Raw genomic sequence first — 15,206 nt, 5'->3', positions numbered from 1 at the left:
GTTCTGACGCTCCTGCTCACAAGGCCGCTCTAATGCCACAGTGAGGAGAGACTGACGTGGCTCGGCCAGCGAGGCCCCCTCCCTGAGCCTCTCCGCACTGTCCTTCCCCAGCACCCCCCTGCCCCCGTCCTCCCCCCCCCCGCCCTGACTGCGCCCCCAGGCCCTCTGACAGGCACCCGAGCCCCTACCTGCCCAGTTGGAGGGGTGTGAGAAGGCCTTGCTGCTCTGCACCACCTTCATGGCCTCGCCCAGGGCCGCACTGGCCTTCAGGCCATTCAGCAGGGACGAGTACAAGGCGTGCAGGAACATCTTGGAAGCAGCCACGGGCACAGGCCACAGAGACACGAGGACACACTGTGCGCCGGCCGCCAGGAAGGCCCGCGTCAGCGCGATGACCCCGTCGGCTGTGACCTTGCTGTTGGACTCCTGGGAGGAGCCGAGGACCACCAGCTTCACAGGCAGCCGCAGGTCCAGGACGTCGGCAGCCGTGAGCAGCAGCTCCTGCAGCGGCGGGCAGTCTGAGATGCTCTCGCCATCGCTGGTGTCATCCTGCACCCGCAGGGACTCAGGGATGGTGTAGGGGTGGCCGAAGGAGCTCTTGCTGCCAGCGGGGGTGCCTTCCACACTGGGCGTGAGGACCAAGGCCGACAGTTTCCAAGAGATGTGGGTGGCAAAGTGGACGCACTCGGCCTGGGTCAGGGCGCTCATGACCCGCTCTTTGGTGGCCACGCTGCCCACCAGCGGCTGGCAGCCCAGCAGCTCGGACACCATGTAGGCCTCCTCCTCGGCTGACGGCATCGGGCCCCACAGCCACCTGTCCATCACCGCCGATGGGAGCTTGGGGTTGCCAACCACAGCCGCCATGGACGTGGAGCTGGAGTAGGCGGGAGGGTTCTTCCGCAGGTGAGACTGGAGGGGAGGGAAGACAGCGGGCCACCCATTAGGGCTTCTCTGGGGCAGGCAGATGCCAGCTCTCCAGCAGGGCTGCATCCAGGTGGCTCCACCTGTTCTCCTGATAACCTTGTTCACTCTACTTTTCAAGACCTTTTTGACACAGGTGCATGTCTGACTGAGAATCACACCTGCTGGTGACAAGCTCTTGAAAACAATGAGACCAGATAGATGGCAGGAAGACCCCTTGCCGTTTGTCAAGCCGGAGGGGGGTGGGACAGGGCGTGCAGGAGGCGAGGGTGTGCAGGGCAGGATCACCTGTCCTACATCTCCCTCCCACAGGCTCCCCTGTGAGCCCCTCAATCAGGGGGAGCCCACTGCTGATGCAACAGGGGCTCGGAGGGGTGATTTTGTTTAAACTTGCAAAAAGCAAGTCACAGGGGAGACAGGGCCAAATTAAGTCCTTTAGAGGCACTACAACTGAAAAGATGAAAAACATCACTGAATTATAAAATCATTATGAAGAAGCCCAACAAAGTTCTGATTTTCCCCCACGATGCCTTCTGATGTTTTTTGGGGAAAACATCATGCATCAAATTATTTCAAAATAATTTTTTGGTGTTTCCACCCGGTGATGCCTTAAACTGGGAAAGAGAAATGCCTCTCGGGTGCCTGTCGGGAGACGGCACTCTTCCACTCTCTGGTTCATCTCTGCCTCCCAGGGTGCTCTGGCAGCCGGAGAGGTGAGTTGGCCCTCCGTGCCGGACGGCACACAGCTGGCTCACGGATGGGATTCACAGTCAACCATGGACATGAAGAAAACTTGGAGAAAAATCATTTCTTTCACCTTGAACTGATTCTGTCCCATGAGAAGTACAATTCAGCAACAAAAACAGTCATAACTAAGATCTCCAAAACCCGTGAGGCAGAAACTGACCCGCCTGGAACCATGCCAGTGACCAAGGTCAACAAGAGGCTGAGGCAGGTCCCGTGGGGGCCGCCCACGCCCAGGCCTGGGGCAGGAGTGTCGGGGCAGGAGGGAGCCCGGGTCTCAGGGTATCTGGGCGAGTTTAGAGAAGGGAAGAGGGCTCAGGGCTGGCTCCGAAGGCCCTCTAGGTAGGTGGGCAGGGCCAGGGGTGGCTGTGGGCTAAGCCCTGACCTGCAGTGGGCCACTGTCACCCGCTTGAGTCCACAGAGTTCATCCCACACTGATTTTTGCCAAATGAGACCCAAGTCCTGAAAGCCACCCATTTGTTTTCGGTTCTTTGTCGGCCTGTGGGGCCCTTGCCCACTTGACGCTAATCCCATCTGTCTGCCCTCCCTGCCTGCGGCCCCTCTGCTGGGCACACTCGGCGCCCACTCAGCGGTCAGCTTGGCGGGTGAGCGCGGCCCCCAGGGGGTGACCCGCTTCCTCAGACAGGCGGCACAGCCTCCAGCCTGACTCAGTGCTGGGAGTAGCTCCCAACACTGGTGTCACAGCAAAGCAACGCAGAGAGAAATGACACACATGGTGGCCTCCTGAGGTGGCAAAGGGTTCGGGAGGCTGTCCCCCTGCCTTCGGACGGATCTGCTCCAAAGTGACCCCACCAGCCGCAAACTAGAGAGTCCACACCTCCTCTTGCGGTCACCAGCCCAGCCAGAGGGACGGCGCCCCAAACACCCAGGCGGGCCTGACTTACCTTGGCCTGAGGACCGAGGGAGCGGATGGAAGGGACGGCGATGAGGGCGAAGCGCTCGTACAGGTACTCATTGGAGGAGCTTCCCTTCAGGAGGGCGAACGGGATGAGGTAGAGCTCCCCCTCCAGGACCAGGACCAGCTGCCGGTGCCGGCCCACAGGGCCGCTGGAGTGCATCAGGCCCTGTGGGGTGAGCGGAGCGGCTGACACACCCAGCGGGGGTACGCCTTGGGAGGACCAGGCACCCCCGCCCCCAGGGGGTCCACTCAGGGAGTGGGGGTGATGGGGCGGGGCTCCCTCCCACCTGCCTCACAGGCGCCACCCGAGGAGGAGGGTAGAGGAGCAGGGCCAGGAGGGAGACTGCGGTCACCCATCACGGAGGGTGTCCCACAAAGACAAGGATCAGCCCGGGTCATCCAGATGTTTCTACAGAAGGCAGGGGATTCATGCAAAGGGCAGCTGTCCCAGAAAGCACTCAGTGAGTCACGGTGCACCCGAAGGACCAGGGCAGGAGATGCTGCGTTGGCACAGGGACCCTACGGGCAGTGTAGGAATGACCCTGTCACACAGGCAGTGAGGTCTCAACCAAAGTGGGACGTGCTGTCCATTTCAGTGGACAGGAGGCGAGAGAACTGACGTGCAGACAGAAGCTTTGGGAACCAGGATGACATCCCCGGAGGAGAAGGGTTCCGGATTCCAGGACCTCAAGTCACCTCAGGCCTCTGTGTCCCTCCCCCCAGGACAGGGTGGCCCCATGGCCCCGGGCTCTGCAGGGGCTGTCCCCACTCGCTCCCCCGGTGCTGGCAGGGAATCTGACACTGATGGGACCCCCATCACTCCCGAAAGGCCCAGGCGGGGACCTGAGGGAAGGGTGAGTGCGTGCGGACGCATAGCAGACAGGCACCCCTCACGCTCCAGCAGAATTGCTCATGGAGACTAAGGCCAGATGAATCTGGATAACGCAAGTGGCAATGACTGTGAAAACCAGACTAGACACAGGCTAGGAGTGAATAAAGAGATGAAGCGGCCACAGGAGCCTGCGGGGAGAACGTGCAGGGCCCACAGACCGCGGGCACCAGGTGCCAGGTGCTGGGCGGCCCTGAGCCCTGGGGTGCTGGCTCGGGGGAGGGTCACAGCCGGGTCCCCCCCCCCATCCCTCTGTTGCCCAAGCCGCCACGCTCTGGAGGAGCGAGTGTCCACGGCCGCACTGCTGTGGGCTCTGGGCTGAGGGTGCAGAGGGCATTCAGCTAACCCAAAGGGACATGCGCCTGGCGGGACATTCTGTCTGTACAAACCCCCTGTGGCTTTTTTTCTTTTTTTTAAATTCTAGATGCATCTAAAGAAAGCGGAAGTAAAAATTATTAGGCCAAATGTTTCTTTTTTTCTTTAAGAGCTACTTTCCAAGAAAAGGTAAAAGTATCGCCGTGCAATCCAGGAGAGAAGAAGTAGGGTGTGCCCAGTGACCACTCCAGGGGTCAACTCCTGGGCTCCGTGTCCCCACCGTGGGCCACACCGAGGTCCCTGCCTGGCCTGGCACAGGGAGGACGCTCTGGAGGGCAGATTGCTGGCTGCTGCGGTACACCCAGAGGACCTGGGGGCCGGGCCGGAGCAGCTGGGCTGTTGGTACCCTGACCTCGGGGTGGGTCAGCAGCCGTGACAGTGACAACTGCTCGCTGCCCAGCCAGAGCACTGCCGCCCGGCACATGGGCAATGGGGGGGCTCAGGCCACCTGCCATGGGCAGGACCAGACCCATCCTCGCCTGATCCGGGGTCACCAGGCATCACTGGACGGGGTGGCAGCCCCACCCCTGCAGACCTTGCCTGGACTCCACCTGCCAGGGCCCCAACCCTGATAAGTCTCTGTCAGGTGTCATTCCACAGGTCACGGGCTTCACGGGGACACAGCACTCTCAGACAAGTCCCCAGTCACGACAGCACCTGTCATGTGAAGTGAAGGTAGTTGAGGGGTGCTGGGCCAGGTAAGAGACTGGACCCTGCTTAGAGAAAAGGTCCACAGGCAGCGTGCCTTTGAAGGGACTCTGCTAACTCTGCCCACAAGGCCGTCTTGTCTGAGGCACAAGCCTCAAGAGGGTGATGCCACATCCTGGGAGGAGCTCGGGTGTCTTCTCCGACGACTGACTTCTGATCTCTCCACCAGCCACTAGTGTCTACGGTGGGTGACGGGGCGACGGGGAGCCACGTCAGTTCAGGACTCAGTCCCTGCTCGAGAGCTCACGATGATGCAATGTCTCAGAAAATAAAATGTGCACAAGAAACCACTACTGAGTGAGACCAAGGAAGTGTAAAACGCCAGCCCCAGAGGGTGGGACACGATGCTGGGCCCCCCCGGCTGCTGCTCTGCACGTGAGGGTGGGGAGGCCCCAACTGGCCAGAGGAGGCCCATGGGGCACACGGAGGGCAAGGCTGGAGAGGGACTCGGGAGCCAGATGGTGGAGGCCTGAGGCTGAGCGGGAGTGTGGCTCTCGCAGACTGTGGGGACCTGCGTCCTCTGCTGCGGAACCTCTGATGAAGCCTTGAAAGGCAGCCTGCACCAACGAGACGGGCTGCACGTGGTAATTCAGACGAGGAAACGCAGCGGAGAGAAGGGGACAGGACTTGCCAGGACTTGGTGAAGAGTGGCCTTAGCAGCGAGGAGAGGGAAACGCCTCTGAAACTCTAGCCTGGGAGCTTGCGAGCCTGTCTCTGAACCGTGTACCCGAATTCATAGGTCCAGGTCCTCCCGGGACAGCACCTCGCGGCATGTACTGGCCTGGCGTGCGCAGCCCTGGGCGAGGGCTCCAAATGGAACCCCTGTCCAGCAGAGGGGAAGGAGGTGGGTGGTGGCAGACGGGCTGCACGGCAGACGGGCAGCTCCGGTTAAAGGCAGCGGGAACACTGACCGAACATGTTGGAACAGGGGCCCTGGAAGCTGTCCTCTGCATCCTGCCTCCAGGACACACGAGCGTCACCCTGGCACGGAAGGATCAGCCAAAAGCCAATGTGAACTTAAACACGGAGAGCACAGTGATGTCTCTATGCAAGCTACACCTCGTCTGTTAAGACGGAAAAGGAGAGAGGATTCAAGGAAGCGCTAGTCTGCGCCTCTGTCTGTCAGTCTGGGGAGGGCTCGCTGGCTTCTGAAGCCCTGGGTTTGAAGGACAAAAGGGCTCTGTATCGGCCCCACACCCGCCACGAGCACAGCCCAACAAATGCCAGCAACGACTCCGACTCTCTGACCCCTGCAGTTTCTAGAAATGTGTCTTCTGAAGTAGAAAACACCAGGCCAAGTGCCCTAAAATCTGTTTACTCCCCCAGGAAGCGTCCCTTCGCTCTCACCAGGGCCGTGACCCTGCCTGTCGCAGCAAACACAACCGGAGGGCTCGCGGCGCCAGGCCGGCCGGGCTGGAGGGGAGGCGGGCAGTGAGAGGACGAAAACAGGCGAAGCCCAGGCTTTGCAGAGGAGAGGGGGCTCCTCTCCACAGGGGGCTCCGGGCGGCTGTTATCAGCTCCCACCTCAGCTCCCAATGCCCTGTCCACACCTGCTCTTCACACGCTGCTTCCTGCAGCCAGTTCTCCCGAGCGAAACGTGCTGCCCTGAGGCGGGCGTGTGTGTGTGTGCGCGTGCGTGCGCACGTACAGAATGCAGCCCCGCTGTGGCCCCGCCGGCGGTGGCTCCTGGCCCCTCCCGCCCGCACTCGGGGGTGGCCCGGCTCTGGCCTGACCAGGGAACAGCCCGCTCCCGGGGAGTGGGTGGAGGGGGAACCACACCTCATCAGTGTCCGTCCTTCCTGGGTTTCGCTCCCTCAGCCCAGGAGAACCACACAGTCTCCTGTATCTCACAGTTACCCCTTCACCACAGGGAACAGTCTTGATACTAATCTCCCCTGGTTAACCTACCTGTGCTTTCTAGCTCCTGACGAGACCCAGACCCTCTGTTGAGCGGGGTTTGGAAGGTTGGAAAGCCTTGCCCAGTGACCAGGAAGGGAAGGCACATTCCGGGAGAGGCCTTCGCCACGGGGTCTGGGCCCGCGTGCTGGGTCGGGAGCTCTGGGGGACCCGGAACTGCTAGATGATGGGGTGTGTGGTTAGGGGAGAGGTGGAGGGGGTTCTGAGAACATCGACAAGACTCTCACCTCCCTGCCCCTCAGTTCCCGAACCCACAGGACAGCACTGACGCCACGACCTCACAGGCAGCGTGTGGGGCTCTAGGCGGGCCCTCAGCACACACTGGTCAAACGTGAATTCTCAACTGCCTTCAGGTGCTTTAAATAAGAGGAACACAGGTCCTATTATTCATACTATTCTTTCCTGCTGGGTCTCGATCATTTTTCTAGTACAACTCATTCCCTTTCCCTCCTGTGTTTGTAAACATGGCCAAAACACATAAATGGCCTCTTTGGAGCGTCCAGTTCCACATGGAACCCGGGGACTCAGGGATACCGCCATCACCACGGTCCTCCTCACCTGCACGTCTCCACCACCATCATCCACAGCTCTTCACTGAGTATCCACCACACCTGACACCTGCGAAACCCACCGCCAAGCAGTTACCCTGACGTCCAATTTCCGAGTCGGCAGTTCCCCCAGGCAACCCCCACGGGTCCCAAGTGTTTGCCTGGGTGGTGAACTCTGATTCGATCACCATTTTGGTCAACGGGATCTCCCATATACACTCACGGTGAGCGGGGGGGTGCTGAACCGTTTGGAAAGCACCGATATCAAACGTGATGTTGCATGCGTCCTAACTTGGCTTAAGCACTACGTGCTCTGTGCACAGCACCAGGGTTCAGAGGAGCAGCCTGTAGCCTCCATATGCGGGGAGTTCCGTTTTCACGGAAGGACAGGAGGCCTCTCAGAGCCTCACAGCATAACAGGCCAGAGAATGAACACCCCTGATCACCACAGGGGGGCGCAAGAAAATTCCTGGGTCCATGAACTTTCCAGCAGATTAGATTTGGGATGAAATGGACTTCACTGTGTACAACAAGGATTCCAGAAGCAAAGAACTGACTGCTAGGAATCTGGATACCCCAGAACCATGTACAGGGCTTAGGATTTTTTCCTGACTTATATATTTGATTGAGCGAATTGATCAAACAGAACTTTTTAAGGTAGAGAAACCTTTTATGTGACGCTTCTGAGAAATCTTGGTGTCATGGATGGTTGTATCAGTCTCAGTAAATATCAAAGCTGTTCAGAAAAAAACCCTGAAACCATGACTAAAAGCTACCAGGATTGTAGACACTGTATTCCAACCAGAAATGCAAAATTCCAAATTCGACCCACTCAACTGTCCTCTCTGAACAACAAAAAACAAACCACTGGTTTGCCTGGAGATTCTGAGAAGGGGCAAACCAGAGGAATCTGGCTACGGGAGATGCATGACCAGTGGCCAACCAGAGCCAGAGGGGCCTGCCGGCCACCCAGGGTCCAGTCTCAGCCAAGTCAGCCCAGAGGTCTGCTCACGCACAGGGGCCTCTCTGTGGCCAAACTGGTGAAAACGAGCCCACACGCCCTCAGTGGAAGGTGTGCCTTGGCTCCCCCAGAACCTACTGGGGTCAGGCTGAGACGGGGGCAGTTGAACATCAGCTCGAATCGACCCAAGGGGCCCTGACCCAGGTGAGAACACCGCTTGCCTGGCAGGAGCTCGCTGATTGGTCTGGTGCTCTCACTACTGCTTCAGCAGTCCAGACAGCTTGCGAGTCGTTGCCTCCGTTTTTCCTTCTCCTAATCAGCTGTGGTGACACTTGCGGTCCTTGGGTGACGTCTGTCCTCATGTGAATGTTACCACAGAGTCCCAATCAGAAATCAGACAGCCTGGCGGTGCCCATCTCGCGGGCCTTGTCCCCCCTCCACACTCCGGAGTCAAGGTCGGACTGTTGTGTGACAAGCCCTCGAAGACGACCTCCAAAGCCTCCAGTCTATTTACAAACCAGGCACCTGACCAGTCAGTCTCATCTCCTGGGTAAAGGATAAGCTAGGTTATCACATCGCTTTACAAGAGTCCCTTTCCCCCAGAGCAGACATCACAGTCACGACCCTGCCAAAGCCAAGCTCTTCTCCTGGCCAAGCCCCAGAGCCAGACCTTTACCTCGAGTTTCTCAGAGGAGAGGTCCCGGGCCATCCTGGAGCTCTGGTGTCTAGGAGGGCAGTTTACCAACCTAACCGATGTGAACGGCAAGTTTTAAGTCAGTTTCTGGGGTCCTGAACCAGATAACTCCGCTTAGCCTGGAGGCTTCTTTAGTCAAGAGCAGAGGTGGACGAGGGGGACTGCTCCTTCTGACCAGAGTCGTTCACTCCTCCTACCTGTCTTATCATCTTGGCTTTGACGACTGTAAACTTAGGAAACAGGGAATTTAAATAAACGGAAATAACGATAAGGATGAGAGAGACTATAACTAGAACGAGCCCAGGGACTTGTTAAATCACATTTAAAGAGTGATTTGAGCAAACCCTAGGGAATTTTAGACTCTACATCTGGGTCCTTAATGCTAGCAGCTTCTGGCTCTGGACGAAGCCCCGTCTGCAAACTGAGGGGTAATTCGGGGTCTGCGCTTCACGTGGAGCAGCCCTGGGGGCGCGTGAATCTGCGTGTCCCTGTGGCGAGTCTAGGCTCGGACACGAGTGACTACCCTTCACTCAACGGTGATGAAGAACGAATGCCACGGACCCGAACCGGGTCCCGGTCCCTCTCACACTAGCACGTGCCACTTTTCTTTGGTGACATTTTCTCCTTTGGGTCTGAGACAGGATTTGACTTAATGTTTGATGATGGCTCATGTGCAGATGGAACGGGGCCTCCTCAGTGATAACTGGACATGCTCACCCGTCCTGACAGCAAAGGACAGCGTGCTTCCAGGAAAGAGCCACAGCAGTGTTTCCCTTCAGCTAAATTAAATCAAGTCCTGGTGCAAGCCTGCGGTAAAATATTATTCTGTTCCACTTTTCATACCGTCTGACCTAGTCCCTTAGCAACAGGACTGCGGCTAAACAAAGGCAGTTGTTCAAATAATTATACGTCCCATGTGAAGAGGCTAATCGTTTTAGTCTTGAAGTGTCAGTAATTCATAACCTTGGACTTTTGGTTTTGATTTGTATTTTCATTGAAAATGTGGAGAAGGCCTGGCTCTGTCTGGCAGCTGACAGCGGCGGGAGCGGCGGACGGTGCCGTGTCGCCCTCTAGTGGCCTCCGGAGCAGGGCGGGAACCAGCAGTCGTCCACCTCCTCCACCGGGCAGTGCGCTGAGCGGGAGCATGGTCCATGAGCGCCATACCCGGCAAACCGCCCCCGCCCCCAGTCTCCTCTGTGCCTGGTGTGCGCCCGGCTGTGCCTGGCACGTGTCAAGAAACACGTGAATGAGGGGATGAAATGCGGAGGGAAGGAACTCCTGATTAGATCCCAGCTCTTCGGTGAAGTGGTTTTACTGAACCGCAGTGAGTCCCATTAGTCAGCCAAGGAAAAGCTCTTGCCCTGATCATTTACTTTAACGACCTCTGAAAGGTTTTACTCCACATCTCTTTTGAGGCAGCCTAACTCCTTCACTGTGTTCAAACTCCTCAGTCACAAAAGGACTAAATATCAGGAACTAAATGCTCTCAAACTAAATGCCTCACTTCAAGACGAGACGCACCCCTGAGGGTCACACCTGTTCACACGTGCCGTTCCCGAGCACAGAGGGGCTGCCGCAGCCTCAGGACGCCGGCACGCACATCGGGGGGGCGGGGTTTCCTTCCTTAGTCAACTGTATAAAGACATGACTGCGATCACTGTTCTAACTCGTTTGGGGCTCGAGTCCATAAATCTTCCCCTTCCCGGCACCCCTGGAGGAGCACAGATGTCCAGACACAAGCAACCACTAATCCCACTGGCATGTTTATATTCTTTAAGTCATAGGGGAAAGTCCTCAGAGAGAAAAACTGTCTAAAAAACACAGGGCAGAGTTTATAAACTCACGGGACCCCTTCAAGGATGACTCGTGGCTGTAGCAGCCTCTCCCCCCGGGTGGAAACGCTGCAATGGATGGAGGGAGGGGTTGCCTCTCTCCGCCCCCAGCCTCTTCCCGCTGCTCTCCACCCCGAGGATTTCTGTCTTTGATACAAGGGAAGAGCCCCTTCTCTGGCCAAAAGGGGAGGGGTCAACCAGCGAAACAAACAACGCTCAGGTGTGAGTCCCCTGCAGGCACGTCACTGGACTTGGGACCTACCCAGAAGTAAGCCAGAACCAGCACCGGGCTGGTTGACAGGGTCAGGGGCTCACAGACTCAAAGCTGCTCCAGGGCAGGCCCAGCCCCTTCCTTCTGCTCGATAACCTCTTGGAAAGCTCCCAGCTGCCACAAAAGAACGGCCACAGAAAACCCATTAGCTGACTTCTGCCTTGGGTCTTCTGCTTTGTATCCAGACTAGACCTAAATACCAAATGCAGCTTTGGACCACGTACCATCTATAAACTTTACTGAGTGCCAACATGCACCAGGCCCCATGCCAGCTGCTAGGGACACAGAGATGGCTCTGCTCGGTGACATCGTCCTCAATTTCTAATGAGGACACAGGTACTCAAGGAGGGGTACCAGCTTGGCCAAGGTCACCTAGCCAGGAAAAGGCAGTGCTAGACACGAGTCCAGCCTTCCAGCTCCTAGAGGCTCTGTGCTTCCCTCCACCCCCGTGTCCCTGAGTAAGGGAAGTCCAGAGGGCACCACCAGGCAGTGCAGCCTCCTGAAAAATATCAGGCAAGTTGACACACATCCTGGGAAGGCCAGGCCAGGAGATGCACTGGCATTTCCTGAGGGTGAAGGGATCACTGTCAAGGTGAGGACACCTTGAGGATGCACCTCACCTCTGTCAGTTGGCAAAAGTGGAAGAGAGCTGCTGATGGGCCACTCCAACACCTGTGAGACGACTCTCCCACCTGGCTGTGGGGAGCTGCTAGGAGGGACACACAGGCTGGCTCCCTGAGGCCCCGTCAATCCCCACCCTCCCCAGCTGAGAGCTGGGCCCTCCAGGAGCACAGCCTCCACTTGCTGCAGGTACCTGGACTTTCCTAGGGGCCTGTAATGAACTGGATGTTTGTGTCCCCCCCCAAATTTATATGTTCATGCCCTAGGCCCCCAGTGTGATGGTATTTGGAGGTGGGACCTTGGGGAGATAATTCAGTTTAGATGAGGTCATGAGGGCAGGACCTCCATGATGGGATTAGTGTCCTTAGAAGAAGAAGAAACCTGAGTGTGCTGCTCTCCCTGTCTCTCTGTCTCTGTCTTTCTCTCCATCACGTGAGGACACGTGCGAAAGTAGCTGTTTTCAAGCCAGGAAGAGGTCTCCCGCCAAGAATCTGGGACTTCCAGCCTCCAGAACTGTGAGAAATAAATGTCGGTTGTTTAAGCCCCAGTCGGCAGCATTTTGTTACAGCAGCCAGAGCTGACTAATACACAGTCGCGTACAAAAGCATCTGATGGGCTCACCATTCAGATTCACAAGATCCCTGAGCCCTTTGGCAGCCCTCCCCTCACACCCTCCCACCAGTTACATAGCCACATCTGGATTGAAAAGTGATGTGCAGAGACTAGGGCCACAGAAACCTGTCAGTAGCCGCGCTCAACCTTCTCGAGAAATCACAAGTGCAAGGGCGTCTCTGCCGCTGTACCCTGTGGTGGAGTGAGTCCTGACAAGGGCAGAGGCCAAGGGTCTGTTCTCACCAGGAAGCAGCCCTGGGCTTGAAGCTGCTCAGGCGAGACCCTCAGATGAGCAGTGGGTGGGGCAGCGCTGACTGCTGAGGAGATGGGGGAGATGCGTGCAGCCCTGCACCCCCAGGCCTCCCCAAGTCTGACGAGCAAGGTGGGAAGGAGCAGCGTCTCATCTGCACCTGAGGTCACGGAGGCCAAACTGACCAGCCGGCCAGTAAGGAGCCGGGCTGGGACCTGAACCCGGATCTGCCCACTTGGAGCTCAGGGCCTATCCACTAACCAGCAGCCAACCCAGCACACATGCCCACTTGGGCTTCCGGACGCTGACTGAGAAGTTGGTCGCAGAAGCCCCATGTCTGGAAAACCTCTTCTGTCTCAGGAGCCTGTTTTTTGTCTGGGGGGTGCAGGGGTGCTGAGCGGGAAGTGATGCATCCTGACGCCAAGGAGCCGTGGGCCGGGCACTTACCCCTTCCATGGGTGCCACGAGCAGGTCGTACAGAGCGCGGAGCGGCGGCCTGGCGAACGAGCTCTGCCTCCTGGGAAGAGAGGAGGTCCCGTCCTTGACGGGTGACGTGGTGTTGCCGACCAGGCTGGTCGTGCTCTGGCAGCTCCTGGGGAGAGAAGGACGGGGGTGACGTCGGGCACAGGCTCCGTTCCTGTTCCTGGAGGAGGCAGCGGGGAGGCCACCCAGCAGGACGCGCCGGCCTCCCTCCCTGTGGCCTCGCCCCCTCCCCCTCAGGTACTGTTCACAGCACAGTGAGCACTGACAGACACCACAGGGCGGCCCAGCTGCGCACAACAGCTTACACGGCTGTGGAGTTCTTCTGCATAATCAAATGTCCTGAAGTGCTCTTCAAAGGATTTAATTACATCCTTGTGTGGAGCGACTGGGCAGGCAGACATGAGGACCATGAGAATCGGGGCAGCCACCAAACTGCTCGGAAGACAGTGCCCCAAGACCAACTAATGTCCAGGGCGCTGGCCTTGTTGGGGCCAACGAGGATCCTGTTGGCCCCAACCTGGGCTCAGGTCAGCCTCCGGCCCCCACCGGAGCCCCAGCACAGCCCGACGCCCCTCATGGGGGAGTGGTCAGCTCAGGCGCAGCTGCAGGTATTGTTTTCCTTTTTAATTTATGTTCCAAAGTTTCCAGGCAAAATTTTATTAGTACAGGTGGTATTTTCAACCCCAAGGACCCCAAGTTTCACACTCCCAACACAGGCCGACAACATTCATTGAGTCACTGATGCATTGAGAAAATGTTTCCTGAGCACTGGCTACCTGCCAGGCACTGACGCAGGCCCTGGGGACCAACAGAGGACAAACGGCACAGGTGAGCAGAAGAGACGGCAGGTAGGGAAACAAACCCATCTCCACTGCAAGGACCAGGCTGCCCCACGAGTCTTTCTGAACCCGCCCCTCGGCGTGGCTAGCGTGGCCCCAGCACAGCCTCTGGTGGCGGCCCCCACATGACTACTGGACAGTCAGTGGGCTCTCAGCCTTGATCCAGACACCGTGCTCAGTTCTGGAGTTTCTGCTATGCACTCAAGGACCTTAAGGCAGAGACGAGGTCTCACACCAGACACGTGGCCAAGTAAGTACTCTGGGCGGCTGGCAGTGGCAGCTCTGTGGTTATTACCTAAGGAAAAGCAGAACACGGCTTTCCCTCCTGGGCCAGGCCAGGATCCATGACCATCTAGAGAAATGATCTGAAAGATGCGTTCGCGTTTTTGAGGCATGGCTTCTGTCCCTGGCCTTCCCCCACCCTTTGTGGTGTTCTCAGCAGTGTCCCACTTCTAAATCCTAGGGTCATGCCAAGCCAGGCTGTGAGCACCCTCAGCCCCTACCCTGCTCCTGCAAGAGAAGAAAGAGGAGAGGGCTCGGAGGGCCTGCGAGCCCGCTCACGGCCGCTCCTACATCACCCTCACTCAGAAGGCATGTAATTACAAGCGACTGGGGCTGTGGCATGTCTTTGCCGTCAGAGCCAGTGAAGCACAGATAACCCTGCAGTGACACTCAGAGGCTCACTTAATTCCCTGGAATACACGGCAAAGAGCATTGCTCCCCTGAAGGGGCGAGCACCAAACTGCCCTCCAGAGATGTGCTGGAGTGACGCGCAGTGTCTGTCACGGCACCGTGTGCTCTTACACACGGCCTGTGTGCACTCGCAGCCTGGGGAGCCCGGGATGCCAGCAGAACAGCATGGGGGGGGGGTGGCAGGACTGCAGCACCCTGCCCCACACACCCCTCACTTCACTCTTTAGACATGTGTCTCCTGGACTGTGGGCTTGTTACCCCACTTGAGGCACCTGAGTCTGATTAATCTGGCCACAGACATCCAGGGAGTGCCACGTTCCCAGACAACGGTGTGGCCACAAGTCCTAACAGTGACCGATGGGGCGCTCCACAAACCCCAAGGCCCTAAACTAAATAGCTCCTACTGGAGAAAGAGACCCAGTTCCACATCCCGAGCTCCCCTGGTACAAGGAGACCAGCATGACCAAGCTGCACAGGGAAGGCAGGAGGGGGTGGGGAGCTGTGCGATGGACAGACCTGTGGGCACGGGTCCCAGCCTGGGGCAAGTCTCTCGCCCTCTGGGCCTCACTTTTTGCATCTGCAAAAAGGGAAAATGCTGCAGAGAGTGTCAGATAGGGGAGGATGACTGCAAAGCATCCAGAACCTGAAAGGTGTTGGGAGTCTCAGCTGATGGGACAATGAGTGAGAAGCCCTGGGCAGGAGGGTGGAAGTGGGCTGGGTTGCCTTTCTATTGAACCCATGAAGTGCCAGAGGCATCTAAAGGGGCCCAACAATGCTAACCCACTCCACACGCATCACTACCCCGCGATGTGCCAGGCACGTGGGTCCACATAGGGGCTGACCCATGGGTCCCGGCACTAGGCTGTATGTAGAGAAGGGAAGAGCGCCAGCAGGGGTCCGGGGCATAAGACCCTGACTAGCTGCTGGTC

At 57.9% G+C, this 15,206-nt stretch overlaps 1 protein-coding gene across 4 annotated transcripts in view; it reads right to left on the bottom strand.

The window, feature by feature from the left end:
• The window catches only part of TTC28 (tetratricopeptide repeat domain 28), a 651,841-nt gene that overhangs the window by 15,182 nt on the left and 621,453 nt on the right, over nt 1–15,206 (bottom strand). For all 4 annotated transcript variants that reach the window (XM_036874395.1, XM_036874394.1, XM_036874393.1 and 1 more), the window contains 3 exons: nt 12,710–12,854; nt 2,571–2,750; nt 189–909 (listed from right to left, as the gene is read on the bottom strand). In XM_036874395.1, the coding sequence (XP_036730290.1) occupies nt 189–909; nt 2,571–2,750; nt 12,710–12,854 (1,046 nt within the window). The remainder of the gene's footprint in view (nt 1–188; nt 910–2,570; nt 2,751–12,709; nt 12,855–15,206) is intronic.

This window comes from Balaenoptera musculus, chromosome 14 (assembly GCF_009873245.2).
Source record: "Balaenoptera musculus isolate JJ_BM4_2016_0621 chromosome 14, mBalMus1.pri.v3, whole genome shotgun sequence".
Taxonomy (NCBI): domain Eukaryota; kingdom Metazoa; phylum Chordata; class Mammalia; order Artiodactyla; family Balaenopteridae; genus Balaenoptera; species Balaenoptera musculus.
The sequence above is the reverse complement of the archived record's forward strand: the minus strand, read 5'-3'. Positions and strand labels throughout refer to the sequence as shown.